At 35.2% G+C, this 14,251-nt stretch overlaps 1 protein-coding gene across 1 annotated transcript in view; it reads left to right on the forward strand.

The window, feature by feature from the left end:
- Nucleotides 1–11,560, forward strand: part of PGR (progesterone receptor) — a 124,545-nt gene extending 112,985 nt beyond the window's left edge. The window contains exons 7-8 of the mRNA XM_002929920.4: nt 2,214–2,371; nt 10,107–11,560. Of these exons, the coding sequence (XP_002929966.2) occupies nt 2,214–2,371; nt 10,107–10,262 (314 nt within the window). The 3' untranslated portion in view covers nt 10,263–11,560. The remainder of the gene's footprint in view (nt 1–2,213; nt 2,372–10,106) is intronic.
- Nucleotides 11,561–14,251: the final 2,691 nt, after the last annotated feature.

Genomic DNA, 14,251 nt, shown 5'->3' on the forward strand with positions numbered 1-14,251 from the left:
AACTCACTTGTGGAATCAACAAGAATCTGAGAGAAAATTCTCCAATCATATAATACTGGATGTAATAATCAAGGAAAAAATGAATTAAGGTAAGGAGCTAAAGCAAATAGAAATATTTAGGAGAGCTAGTTCATTATTGATCTGAAATGTAAGAAAGAGATTAGGAAAGGAAGAAAAATTTCAAAATGTCCCAGGAACATAGGATGAGAGCCGAATGATTAGATTATAATATCACCAGAACTTCTTGTTAGTGGCTGATACTAAAAAGATGTGAGGCAGGCTGGGATTAGGCCTGATTTTCTCTTAAAGAGGATAATTGGTTCAAATGCTGGTTCTAAATACTTAGATGGATAGACTGAAGACTTTGGGTTACTAGTTTCCAGTTCTTGAAACCTATTGGAATTAGTACTTCAATAATCAGAAGAAAAATTAATTTTATTTTTAAGTGTTTTTTTTTTAATTCCAGTTAACATACAGTGTAATATTAGTTTCAGGTGAACAGTATAGTGATTCAACACTTCCATCCAACACCCGGCTCTCATCCCAAGGGCACTCCTTAACTCCCATCACCCATTTTACCAATTTCCCACCAACCTCCCCCCCATAACCATTAGTTTGTTCTTAATAGTTAAGAGTCTGTTTCTTGGCTTGCCTTTTCTTTTTCCCCCCACAAATAATTTTGTATTCATGTTTAAGAGTGGGAGAGATGTGATGATTGGTTGGGAAATTTAAAAAAGAATAATGGAGGTTTAAAATAGCTGTTATATGAAGCAATTAGAGAGAAGAGACCTACATACATAGTGCATATATGTACAGACATATATACAGCAGTAAAGTTTACAATGAGTAAAAATCACATCCCTTGAAAGTCTTTCTTATATTTATCACATGAGCCTTTGAAAACACAAAACCAAAGAATTTACTTTTTGGTTTCTTTGATTTATTATCTGTAGCCTTATTTTTTCCAAGGGGAATGGAAGCCATTGGGAAACAAGCAATAAATACGAGTTTTTAAAAAAGGATTTTTTTCTCTCCCTTTGCTAGCCATATACAGTTGACTTTGCTTAAACTAAGTGCACCTCTTATAGAAATATTACTAAGGGTCAAGACCATAAATGTAGCATTATATAAATCCAAGAGATTATGGGATTTTTTTTTCTTTCAGCAATCTAGATATAACTGCAGGAAAAGGGGGCTGCTTCATTTAAGTTTGAAGGTTTGTTTGTAAGATAAATGCAACCAAAGCAAAAGGAAACAAGAAAATTGGAAGTCTGGTAATAATTTGCTAAAGAAATCAAGCAGAGCATCTCAAACAAGTGACAACAGAAGGACCTAAAATATTAAGGAAAAAAAATTATAGGTAAAATTGACAATGTAGTGGAAATTAGAGAACTAGCAGTAAGAATAGGAAGGAAGAATAGGAATAAGAGGCATTACCATTAAAATAAGCAACAAAAAAGGAATATTTGCCATTTTTTTATTTAATATTGTTCTGGAAATCCTAAAACATGCACTGAATCATGAAGCAGAAACAGGAGCTACAACTATTGGGAAGGGAGAAATGAGGATATTTTAAATACAGTATCGTATACAAAAAAACCAAAAGATAATCAACCAAAACTATTTGAATTAAAAATAGAAATTAAAAGAAATTAGTAAAAATAGAGTATAACAAAGTGGTTGGATTATCAGTAGTTTTCTCTCATACAAGCAGGAAGGAATTAGGACATTTAATGAAGCAGTGTTAAAATTACAACAAAAAAGATAAATTATATATGAATAATCTCAATGACAAATACTTCAGATTTATATGAAGACAAACTTGACAGAGAGATCTAAGTATTCGTTAAAATACTTTTTCTTTAAAAAAGACCCGTCATACATATAATTGTAAACTAAATCTATTCCTGAGACAGGACTATAGAACGACAGATGCCCTTTTGAGCAAATGCTAAGTTAAATGAATAATCCATTGATACAGCTCTAAAATAGGTAAGCTAAAATGTTCTTTAGTTTCTCTAGTTCTTACATGCTTCAAGAGTCCTATAAGTTTATGTATCCTAAAACTATCAATAACACGGTTTCCTAGTTAAGATGTACATATCTAGAGTTCCATATCAAAAGAAATCTTTACACAGCTCACAAATTTTTATTATAAACTGCGGCCAGCATCTTTTTAAACAAAACTGCCACTTGTAGTTATATTCTTACAGTTCCTTTGGAAGGACTAAGAAGTCAAAACCAGTTTGAAGAGATGAGATCATGCTACATTAGAGAACTCATCAAAGCAATTGGTTTGAGGCAAAAAGGAGTTGTCTCTAGCTCACAGCGTTTCTACCAACTGACAAAACTTCTTGATAACTTGCATGATGTAAGTATTTTGTTTTCTAGGATATCAGTGATTATTTTCTGAATTTCTATAACCTTTTAAATATTAAATCTACATTTTACTTTATATGGTTTCTTCAAACTCATACTTGTACCTATATTTTAAAACAGTATTTGCATGACACTATTCAGAACTTATACTGTGCTTTTTTCATTTTCAATGTAGATTACCCAGACATCCTTTTATTAGTATTTGTATAATTTGAGAGTAATTTAATGGTTTATAGGAATTGTGATAACATTTGCCTTAAGTTAGAGAAGGAATTGTGATAACATTTGCCTTAAGTTAGAGAAGATTTTATATATAAAGGAAAAGCAAAGGTATGGGTGTGGATAATAAGACTCTCATATCATTTTGGATGGAATTATAAGTTAATAACAGTGCTAATGGACAATTTGGCAATCTACTCACTAGGTCAAATTTGAGACCTTATTCCTGAATATGAACAGATAAACAAGGATTGTTAGCCATATAGGTAAAGCCTCTATAATGAAAGGCAGAAATAAAATACATAGAAAAAACTAATGAAGGAAAAAACACCAGAGCAGAGAACAGAAAAAAGATTTTTAAAAAATTAAGATATTCAGAGAAATAAGAATGATATTGCGTCCATGAAATGAAACAGAAAAACATTTGGAAAGGAACATTTAGAAAGAAAGTACTTTTGGATAATTAAATATAGAAAAACAGAAATTTAAAATTTAATAAAAGGGCCGAAATATAAATCTCCAAAAAACTCAGAAGAAATAACAAAAAATACAAAGAAATTAAAAATTAGAAGAGATAAGAAATTTAGGAGATTAATCCAAGGAGGTTCATTTCCCAATTAAAAGGAATTTCTAAAAGAATAGAGAAAATCAAGGAGAGGAAATTACATAAAAAATCATCAAATAAAAGTTGCTGGACCAGAAGTAATTGAATTTGCTGACTGGAAAGGCCTGATGTACAGGCACAGCACAATTGAACAAAGGCACATTATTGTAAAATTTTATAATACCAGAAATAAAGAGACTATCCTGAAATATACCAATGAGAAAAGAAACAAGGCACATAAATATGATCAGGATCCAAAATGATATTGGACTTCTTACCAACAATAGTGGAACCCAGGAAACAATGGAACAATGGCTTCAGAATTTTGAAGGAAAGGAAAATCTTCAAAGAATTTTGTACCCAGCCAAGCCATCAAACAAATATTATGGCACCTTAAAAAGTATCTTCATATGTGCAAGGTCTCAGAAAGCTGACCTCAAATGCAACCTTTCTCAAGGACATCTACAGAATGTTTTAACCATAAAACTCTGGACTAAGCAAATGAAGTAGAAGATCCAACCCAGGAGATATGCAAAGGGACATTCTAGCACATTAACTTTGCTGGACAGTCATTAGTCTAGATTGGAGCAGTAATCCACAGGGTTTCAGAATACTAGTACCAGGAAGAAAAGATGGAACTGAGGGATTACCAGTATGTATGAACATATTGAGGTGAGTTTTTACAATTGTGTCAGAGAATTTGAATATGGCTTTGTGATAAATGTAGAAGAAACAAAGCAAAACAGAAAAGCAAGGTAATTAACTCTAGCAAAGTAAAAATAAGTCATATATGAAAGGAAATGTAACCCAGCAGGAAACAATAAAAATCTTTATAATTGCTGGATATTGATTTAGCCAAAAATTGAGATATAGCTATATAGAGAATGAAAAAAGAAAGTGTGCATAGTTGGGAGGGGTGTCTAGTATAAGAGAGCCAAAACTTCATTTTCCATAATAAAAGCTAAGTCAATGTCACATTTGAAAAACAAAATTTATTAAAATACAGAGATAAATATTTAAAGATATGGGCTAAAGAAGTTGAAAATGGCTGCATCTGGGGAACTGAAAAAAGGATGGGAAAAACTCTATTAGAAAACTGCTGGAGGGGAGGGGAGTTAGGATGACAGAGGAGTACGGGACCCCTTTTTCAGCCGGTCCCCTGAGTCGAGTTGGATAGGTACCAGACCAGCCTGAACATCCACGGAATCAGCCTGAGACGAAGGAAGATACATCTGGATCTCTACAAATGAACATCTCCAGCGCTGAGTATTGAGGTACGAAGCAGGGAGCCATGAAACTGTGCACAGAAATGGGAAGATAAACGGAAGGGGGAGGGAGCTGCTGCGTTCAGGCCCCGGGAAGTGGTAGCCACCTGCACGGGGGAGCTGGCAGACCTGCAACCACAAGGGAGCAGACTGAGACCGTGAGCCAGGGAATGCATGCCACCAGAATGAAACGGATCTCTGGTGTGCTCACTGGAGCCAGACTGAGACCGGGAGCTCTAGGAGCATGTGGGGGCGGCTGGCAACTGGCGGCTGGCAGTGTTAGAAACACAAAGGACAGAGACATGCCAGCCCTGGAAGTGAGGCCTGAGATGCCGGGTGTGGGGCGCACATCCCGGGATGCTGCAGGGTTGAGCAGCACCAACAGAAACAGAGTTAAAGTGGCCAGAACATCAGTGGAGAATGGTCTGTGATCCCTCTGTTCTGAGACAGAGGCTGAGATTCAGCCACTGCTCTCTGCTGCTCTGACCCTCAAGAAGAGGCACAGCAAAACGCCAGGGAAAGCCTCCAGAGAACAAAAGCCTGGAAATACCAGCTCACAGTGTGCCCATCCCCATTCCCCCTCACAGGGGACACAGAAACTACCCAAACAGGGTTGCCTGAGTATTGGCGGGGCAGGCCCCTCCCCAAAAGGCAGGCTGAAAAATCAAGAAGCCCACATACCTTAGATCCCTATAAAACAAGGGCACACGGCCTGGGTCCTGGTCAATAATTTGGGCTCTGGACAACCCCGCAACCTCTCCTCATCAGAATGATGAGAAGGAGAAATCCCCCCCCAGCAAAGAAAAGACAATGAGTCTGTGGCCTCTGCCACAGAACGAATGGAAAGGGATATAATCAAATTATCAGAAATGGAATTCAGAGTAACAATGGTCAAGATGATGTGTAGACTTGAAAAAAGTATTAACAAAAATGTTAATGAGAATATAAAATGTCTAAGGGTGGAAATGAGAGCGAACCTGGCAGAAATTAAAAATCTATGAGCCAAATGCCGTCAAAACTAGAGGCTCTGACAGCCAGGGTGAATGAGGCAGATGAACGTATCAGTGAATTGGAGGATGGGTTAGTAGAAGAGAAAGCTAAAATAGAATCTGGACTCAAAAAAATCCACGCTCAGGAATGTAGGTTACGGGAGATTACTGACAATGAAATGTTCCAATGTCAGAATCATCGGCATCCCCGAAGGGGTGGAGAAAAACAGAGGTCTAGAAGAGATATTTGAACGAATTGTAGATGAAAACTTCCCTAATCTAGCAAGGGAAACAAACATTCGTGTCCAAGAGGCAGAGAAGACCCCTCCCAAGCTCAACCATGACAAACCTACACCACATCACGTCATAGTGCAATTCGCAAATATTTGATCCAAGGATACAATACTGAAAGCGGCCAGGGCAAAGAAATTTCTCACGTACCAAGGCAAAGATATCAGAATTACGTCAGAACTGTCTCCACAGACCTGGAATGAGAGAAAGGGTTGGGGGGGCATTTTTAAAGCTCTTTCAGAGAAAAACATGCAGCCAAGGATCCTTTATCCAGCAAGGCTGTCATTCAGAATTGATGGAGAAATAAAGACCTTCCAGAATCGCCAGTCATTGACCAATTTCGTAACAATGAAACCAGCCCTACAGGAGATAATAAGGGGGGTTCTATAAAGGTAAAAAGGCCCCAAGAGTGATACAGAAAAGAAAGTCACAATCTATAGAAACAAAGACTTTACTGGCAACATGGCATCATTAAAATCATATCTTTCAATTATCAGTCTCAATGTATATGGCCTAAATGCTCCCATAAAAGGCCACAGGGTTGCATACTGGATAAATAGACATGACCCAATCCATTTGCTGTCTACAAGAGACTCATTCTGAACCTAAAAATACATTCAGACTGAAAGTAAAGGGATGGAATACCATCTTTCATGCCAATGGACCTCCACAGAAAGCTGGAGTAGCAATTCTCATATCAGACAGATGGGATTTTAAACTAAAGACTATAGTTAGAGACACAGAAGGACACTATATTATTCTTAAATGATGTATCCAACAAGTGGAGATGACAATTATAAAAATATTTCCCCCAACAGGGGAGCAGCAAGATACACAAACCAACTCTTAACCACAATAAAGAGATATATAGATAAAAATACACTAATAGTAGGAGAGATCAACACTCCACTATCAGCAATAGACAGATCACCTAAGCAAGAAATTAGCAAAGAAACAAGGGCTTTGAACGCCATACTCGATTAGTATNAGTTGCATTTCTATACACGAATAACGAGACTGAAGAAAGAGAAATTAGGGAATCCATCCCATTTACAATAACACCAAAAACCATACGTTACCTTGGAATTAACTTAACCAGAGACGTAAAGGACCTATATCCTAGAAACTATAGATCACTTTTGAAAGATATTGAGGAAGACATAAAAAGATGGAAAAATATTCCATGCTCATGGATTGGAAGAATTAACATAGTTAAAATGTCCATACTACCCAGAGCAATCTACACTTTCAATGCTATCCCGATCAAAATACCGAGGACATTTTTCAAAGAACTGGAACAAATAGTCCTTAAATTTGTATGGAAACAGAAAAGGCCCCGAATCACCACANCCAAAAACCATACGTTACCTTGGAATTAACTTAACCAGAGACGTAAAGGACCTATATCCTAGAAACTATAGATCACTTTTGAAAGATATTGAGGAAGACATAAAAAGATGGAAAAATATTCCATGCTCATGGATTGGAAGAATTAACATAGTTAAAATGTCCATACTACCCAGAGCAATCTACACTTTCAATGCTATCCCGATCAAAATACCGAGGACATTTTTCAAAGAACTGGAACAAATAGTCCTTAAATTTGTATGGAACCAGAAAAGGCCCCGAATCTCCAAGGAACTGTTGAAAAGGAAAAACAAAGCTGGGGGCATCACAATGCCGGATTTCGAGCTGTACTACAAAGCTGTGATCACAAAGACAGCATGGTACTGGCACAAAAACAGACACATCGACCAATGGAACAGAATAGAGAACCCAGAATTGGGCCCTCGGCTCTTTGGGCAACTAATCTTTGACAAAGTAGGAAAAACCATCCAGTGGAAAGNTAGTTAAAATGTCCATACTACCCAGAGCAATCTACACTTTCAATGCTATCCCGATCAAAATACCGAGGACATTTTTCAAAGAACTGGAACAAATAGTCCTTAAATTTGTATGGAACCAGAAAAGGCCCCGAATCTCCAAGGAACTGTTGAAAAGGAAAAACAAAGCTGGGGGCATCACAATGCCGGATTTCGAGCTGTACTACAAAGCTGTGATCACAAAGACAGCATGGTACTGGCACAAAAACAGACACATCGACCAATGGAACAGAATAGAGAACCCAGAAATGGACCCTCGGCTCTTTGGGCAACTAATCTTTGATAAAGCAGGAAAAAACATCCGGTGGAAAAAAGACAGTCTCTTCAATAAATGGTGCTGGGAAAATTGGACAGCTACATGCAAAAGAATGAACCTTGACCACTCTCTCACACCATACACAAAGATAAACTCCAATTGGATGAAAGACCTCAGTGTGAGACAGGAATCCATCAAAATCCTAGAGGACAATATAGGCAGCAACCTCTACGACATCGGCCAAAGCAACCTTTTTCATGATACATCTCCAAAGGANAAAGGCAAGAGAAATAAAAGATAAAATGAAACTTGTGGGACTTCATCAAGATAAAAAGCTTCTGCACAGCCAAGGAAAGAGTCAAAAAAAGTAAGAGGCAGCCCACGGAATGGGAGAATATATTTGCAGATGACGCTACAGATAAAAGACTGGTATCCAAGATCTACAAAGAACTTCTCAAACTCAATACGTGAGAAACAACCAAATCAAAAAATGGGCAGAAGATATGAACAGACATTTTTCCAATGAAGACATACACATGGCTAACAGACACGTGAAAAAATGTTCAAAATCATTAGCCATCAGGGAGATTCAAATTAGAACCACACTAAGATACCACCTTACACCAGTTAGAATGGCAAAAATTGACAAGGCAATAAGCAACAATTGTTGGAGAGGATGTGGAGAAAGGGTTCCCTCCTACATTGTTGGTGGGAATGCAAGTTGGTACAGCCACTCTGGAAAACAGTGTGGAGGTCCCTTAAAAAGTTAAAAATTGAACTACCCTATGACCCAGCCATTGCAATACTGGGTATTTACCCCAAAGATACAGACGTAGTGAAGAGAAGGGCCATATGCACCTCAATGTTCATAGCAGCATTGTCTACAGTAGCCAAATCGTGGCAGGTCCGAGATGCCCTTCAACAGATGACTGGATTAAGAAGCTGTGGTCCATATATACAATGAATATTACTCAGCTATGAGAAAGAACGAGTTCTCAACATTTGCTGCAACATGGACGGCACTGGAGGAGATAATGCTAAGTGAAATAAGTCAAGCAGAGAAAGACAATTATCATATGATTTCTCTCATCTATGGAACATAAGAACTAGGAAGATCTGTAGGGGAAGAAAGGGATAAAGAAAGGGGGGTGATCAGAAGGGGGAATGAAGCACAAGAGACTATGGACTCTGAGAAATAAACTGAGGGCCTCAGAGGGGATGGGGGTGGGGGAATGGGATAGACTGGTGATGGGTAGTAAGGAGAGCACGTATTGCATGGTGCACTGGGTGTTATATGCAGCTAATGAATCATGGAACTTTACATCAGAAACCAGGGATGTACTTTATGGTGACTAACATAATATAATAAAAAACATTAAAATAAAAAAATGCTGAAAGTTGGTTTGCAAATGATTTTTAATCAATTTCATTAGCAATTTTGACGTCATTGAAATATAATAGGAACTCAGGCTGTTACTGGAGAAAGTGCACTATGTTTCAAATCTATGCTTTCTCTAAGCGAGAAAATTGTCAAAATCTAACGAGAAACAAGCCAAAAGAAACTGTAATCCAACTATATTATCCCAAAGAAGAAATCACTATTAAATCTACTATCATCATTACAGAAAATTGTTCCCTATTAGCATTGATTATGTTTGCCAGTTCTTGAAATATATGTATCACACAGAAAAAAAAAAAAGAAAAGAAAACTGCTGGATTTTGTTGTTGCTGCTGTGTTCTATTTGACTTTTAAAATTATTTACATTAATTATTTGACAAAAAATTTAAATTAGATTAAAATGAATTATGTTGGGTTGTGTTAATATATTGTTATGTGGAAAAACCAGTCTAATAACAAATAGACTTTATTAAATAATTGTATTTTTGGAATTTTTTGCCTTGTGTATATTGTGTTTATCCCTGGGTATGTTTTTATACGTCTATTAAAAGAAATAAAAAACTTAAAAGAATGACACCAAATTGTTCATATAGGTTATCCTGTGGGATTATGAATGACTTTCATTTCTTTAAATCCATACTATCAGAATGTTTCATTGTATGTAATATTTTACATATCATTCTTGTGAGTGAAGGGAGCTATTTTGGTAAGAAAACATCTTGGGTATTTTTTTTTGTTGTTAGAAAAATAAGCTGTCATGTTTTAGTATATGAACGTATTATTTTTTTTACATGTTTCTTATCCATTTGTGAAACCAACAGCTTGTCAAACAGCTTCATCTGTACTGCTTGAATACATTTATCCAGTCCCGGGCACTGAGTGTTGAATTTCCAGAAATGATGTCTGAAGTTATTGCTGCACAGTTACCCAAGATCTTGGCAGGGATGGTGAAACCTCTGCTCTTTCATAAAAAGTGAATGCCATTTTTATCTTTAAAAATTAAATTTTGTGGTATGTCTGTTTTTCTTTTGGTCAGGATTATGAGGGCTTGGGTTTTTACAATGTTCTTCTCAAAGACTTACATTTATAACATATCATACTGTGTAAATTTCAGAGAAAATTGTGAAGTTTTAATTGGTTTCCTTTATAAAAGACAATTAGAAATTTAAGGTGTTTTAGTGTACCTATATATCCTTTAACAGTTTACAAGATTGAAATGTACTAAAATTGATTGCCAAAGTAAACTTAATCTTGTCCATACTATTTCCTACCATTTAGGTGAACATTTTTAACTTTTGCATCTAATGAATCTTCTACTTTAGAGGGAAAAAAATCTTACATGTAAAATTAAAAAGTAATTATATATGTTCCTTCTAGGTAGCTCCCTTTGTCTCCTTGATTATGTTTACAAAAATGAGTCTTCAAAATGGTATGCAAAATGTTGTCTAAATGAGTGTATATACATTTTTGTGAGGAGAAAATTCATAACCTTCATCAGGTTTTCCAAAGGGTTATTAATACAAAAATATAGGGAAAAAAAGAGTTTAAAATCCCTGAATTAGATTGAGGGTGTGATATTAGGAAAAACATCTCATATATTGACTGCTTCCCAAATTGGAAACACAAATCTCTAAGGAAGTTATTAAGGAGAGCTGTATCATTATGACAACAGTATTAGGGGTTTTGTAGTTTTTTACTAAATTTTGGGGATTTGTCCTTTAATAAGGTATTGCGAATCGAAATAGGAGTCCAAAAGAGTCTGTGGCCTAATGCCACTCCTTACCATCTGGGGCAGGTGGAAAATCACTGAACCTTACTGATTTTCAATTTCCTCACCTTTATCACTGTTATATTTCCTGCAAAATGTTCCTTTTGGTTAGAGCTTCTTATTCACTTCTTAATAAAAAGAGAAAGGAAGGGAGGGAGGGAAAGAGAGTAGGGGAGGGACGATGGGAAGAGAAAATAAGAAACATTATTCTCTTTCTTTACTCAGTGGGAGATAATGACAAATCACAGGCTGAAAGTTTTTGAGTGTCTTGGATCCAATTCTAAGAGAGATATTTCAAGAAATACTAGCTACTGTCTTAATACAACCAATTACAATAACTAGAAAACACAATTCACACTGTTATATGAATTGAAAATATTGCATTAGAAGATGGACAAGAGTTCTTTTCTGAGATGAGTCACTGGAGATCCATTTAATTTTTAAAGATCTATCTATATACCTGGATATATAAATACAGATAGATATATAAGAAATAATAGGAAAAACTAATTTCATACCACTGACAAAATTCAATAAAAAATAATCACTGTTTTCTTTTCTATGTAAAGTCATTTATATCATTTTAGGCATATATCATATCTTTGTGTGTTTATCTGTTATATATAAATAAATACATATAATATTTTTAACAGCTCAGAGTATACTAGTAGACCAAATTCTTTCTCTAAATTTTGGGCATTATCTTACAAATAAGACATACTTCCTTATGCAAATTATGCAGTTTATAAGAAAACCTTATGCAATTAATAAGAAAACCAAAGTAACTTTGAAAACACTATAGAAAACATTTATTGACTTCTCCAATTTCTTAATACATTTTGGAGTACCCATTCCCTTCAACTGATAAATCTTTGCAGTTTACCAAGGAGCAATAACCTCTCTTAATGAATACTAATGTAACCCCCAAAACAAGATAAAGTGGTTTCATCTGATCAAAACATTGGCATGACAGTGTTAATCATAACTGTTTCTTACCAGTTAATTTCCCATTTACAAAAAGAATGAGCTATGTTGTATCTATAAATAGTGAATTCACATAAGGCATTAGAAATAGGGTTTAAAATAAGCTCCATCCAATGCTCTTGGCTTAATGTGGCAAATATAATAAATAATACCCAAATTTTATAACATTTGGTTCTAACATTCAGTAAGAGTTTAAAATAAGTATTCCAAATAGTTTTAACATTAATATAAAAATAGCCTCTTCCTTGGTAAGTCTAACTACACATCCTTTTCTGTGTATACAATACTATAGACTACTGCTATTCAGTTCTTCAAAGTCTTTATACACATACAGATTCATTCTCTTGCCAGTCTCCAGTCCAAAGTTAACTTCCTAAAAAGGATCTAATCTTACCATTTCCTTACTTTAAAATGTTCAGTGGCCTCCAATCAATCACCTATTATAGTGATTCTCAGCTATATCTGCACATTAGCATCTCCAAGTGAGTTTTTTAAAAATACCTTTACCTGGGCTCCATCCTCAGTGATTTTATTTTAATTGCTCCACTCGTATTCTTGCAGGCACACAGTAATTATGCTAAAATGATGTTCAAGCATCAGTTTCTACAACTTTACTCTCTTTATCCTCTACTATCTTACATTTATCTTATGTTTCAGCCATATTAATCTTTTTACCATTGGTTTTCTGCCTGAAGTTTCCCTCTTTGATACCAGCCACATCCATATCTCAATCTTCTAGATTCAGCCAAGCCATTAATTTTGTAATGTTCTTTCCTGTGTCTTCCAGATAGTGACTAATTTCCTCCTAAGGTTCACCAGGTATTTTGTGCACATCTGAATTATAATAGTGTCTTGTTCTACAATTCTGATTGTACTAGGAGACTGGGAGCCAGTTTGAGGTAGGATAGTAGTAAAGAAATTTTTCTTGACTGGGAGTTGCATGGCATGTTCTCATTTTTGCTATCATCATGGATCTGTATCATTCTTGTGTTACATCATTCATACCTGTATGCCTGACTTTATGGTGTTCTCTTCCCATACTCCTTATCTACATATCTTAATTTCTCTTCATCTCTTTAAAATTTTCTACCTTCTCTTCTTACTTTGTGAGATGTCTCCTCATGCTGACTATACCATAGGAGAATATAAGTATGTTTTATATTTATTAAGAACACTTTATGCTCCCTATTCTAAATTTCAAAACTGAATGGAGTATTATTTCCCTTTCTAAGAAAAATTCCACAAATGCAATTGTTTCTTATAGTTTTAGTAGGCCTAACTCAATATACAAGTTTTTTCTCCTTTCTGATTTCATTCAACAAATATTGAATACCTGTTATAAACACAAGTGAATGTGCTAATAGGCATTATGACAATTTAGAGCTGAAGGAAGACTATAACTCAAGAAAGTTACAATCTAGTAGTAGTTATAAGTCATAATGCCTGGTAAATAGTAGGCACTCAAATACTTGTTGAGTGTACAAATGAAAATACAGTTTGCATTTCTTAGGTGCAAAGCATTATTTATGTATAACTTCACTGAGACAAATAATGCAGCACAAGGTAAGATATTAACTTTAAAATAAATATCAAATAACCCCTTTAATTTGTGTCAGTAATTCATTTGCACTAAATCTGTATGTACTTCAATATCTTTTTTCCCCCAAAATGTCATCCCAATAAATACATTTTAAGTTTCTCCAATATACAATAAAGGCAGTCTGCCACTTTGGAGATTATGTAACTAAAGTAAATGAATGTAGCTGTATCCAAAAAAAGAAAACTTTTACATTCAAGTAATAGACAACATTTGATGATGTGATCATTTTATCTGGTTCTTGTTACTTTAAAACAGTTATTTTGATGACACAAATCCTTTTTTACCTGCACATATTTAATTTCCAACATAAATTTTTATTTCATTCAACTATGGGGGAACAGAATGTGGTGGACAAAAGGTTTGGGTTTTGCTGTTTTGCAAACTCCTAATAGTAATGTTTGATATTCTTGATGTTGATCTTGATTTACAATGTAGATGTCTAAATAGAAGGATTTAAAATTTCAGGCTAAGCTTTAAAAAAAAAAAAGAAAAGAAAAGAAAGCTTTTGAAAAAGAACATAACATCATCAAATGGAAGATATCTTGTTTCTGAATCTTCCTTTACAAATTCCTGCATACTAATGTCTCCATTCCTATGCAGTCATCATAACCCTT

This window comes from Ailuropoda melanoleuca, chromosome 8, assembly GCF_002007445.2.
Source record: "Ailuropoda melanoleuca isolate Jingjing chromosome 8, ASM200744v2, whole genome shotgun sequence".
NCBI classification, from domain to species: Eukaryota; Metazoa; Chordata; class Mammalia; order Carnivora; family Ursidae; genus Ailuropoda; species Ailuropoda melanoleuca.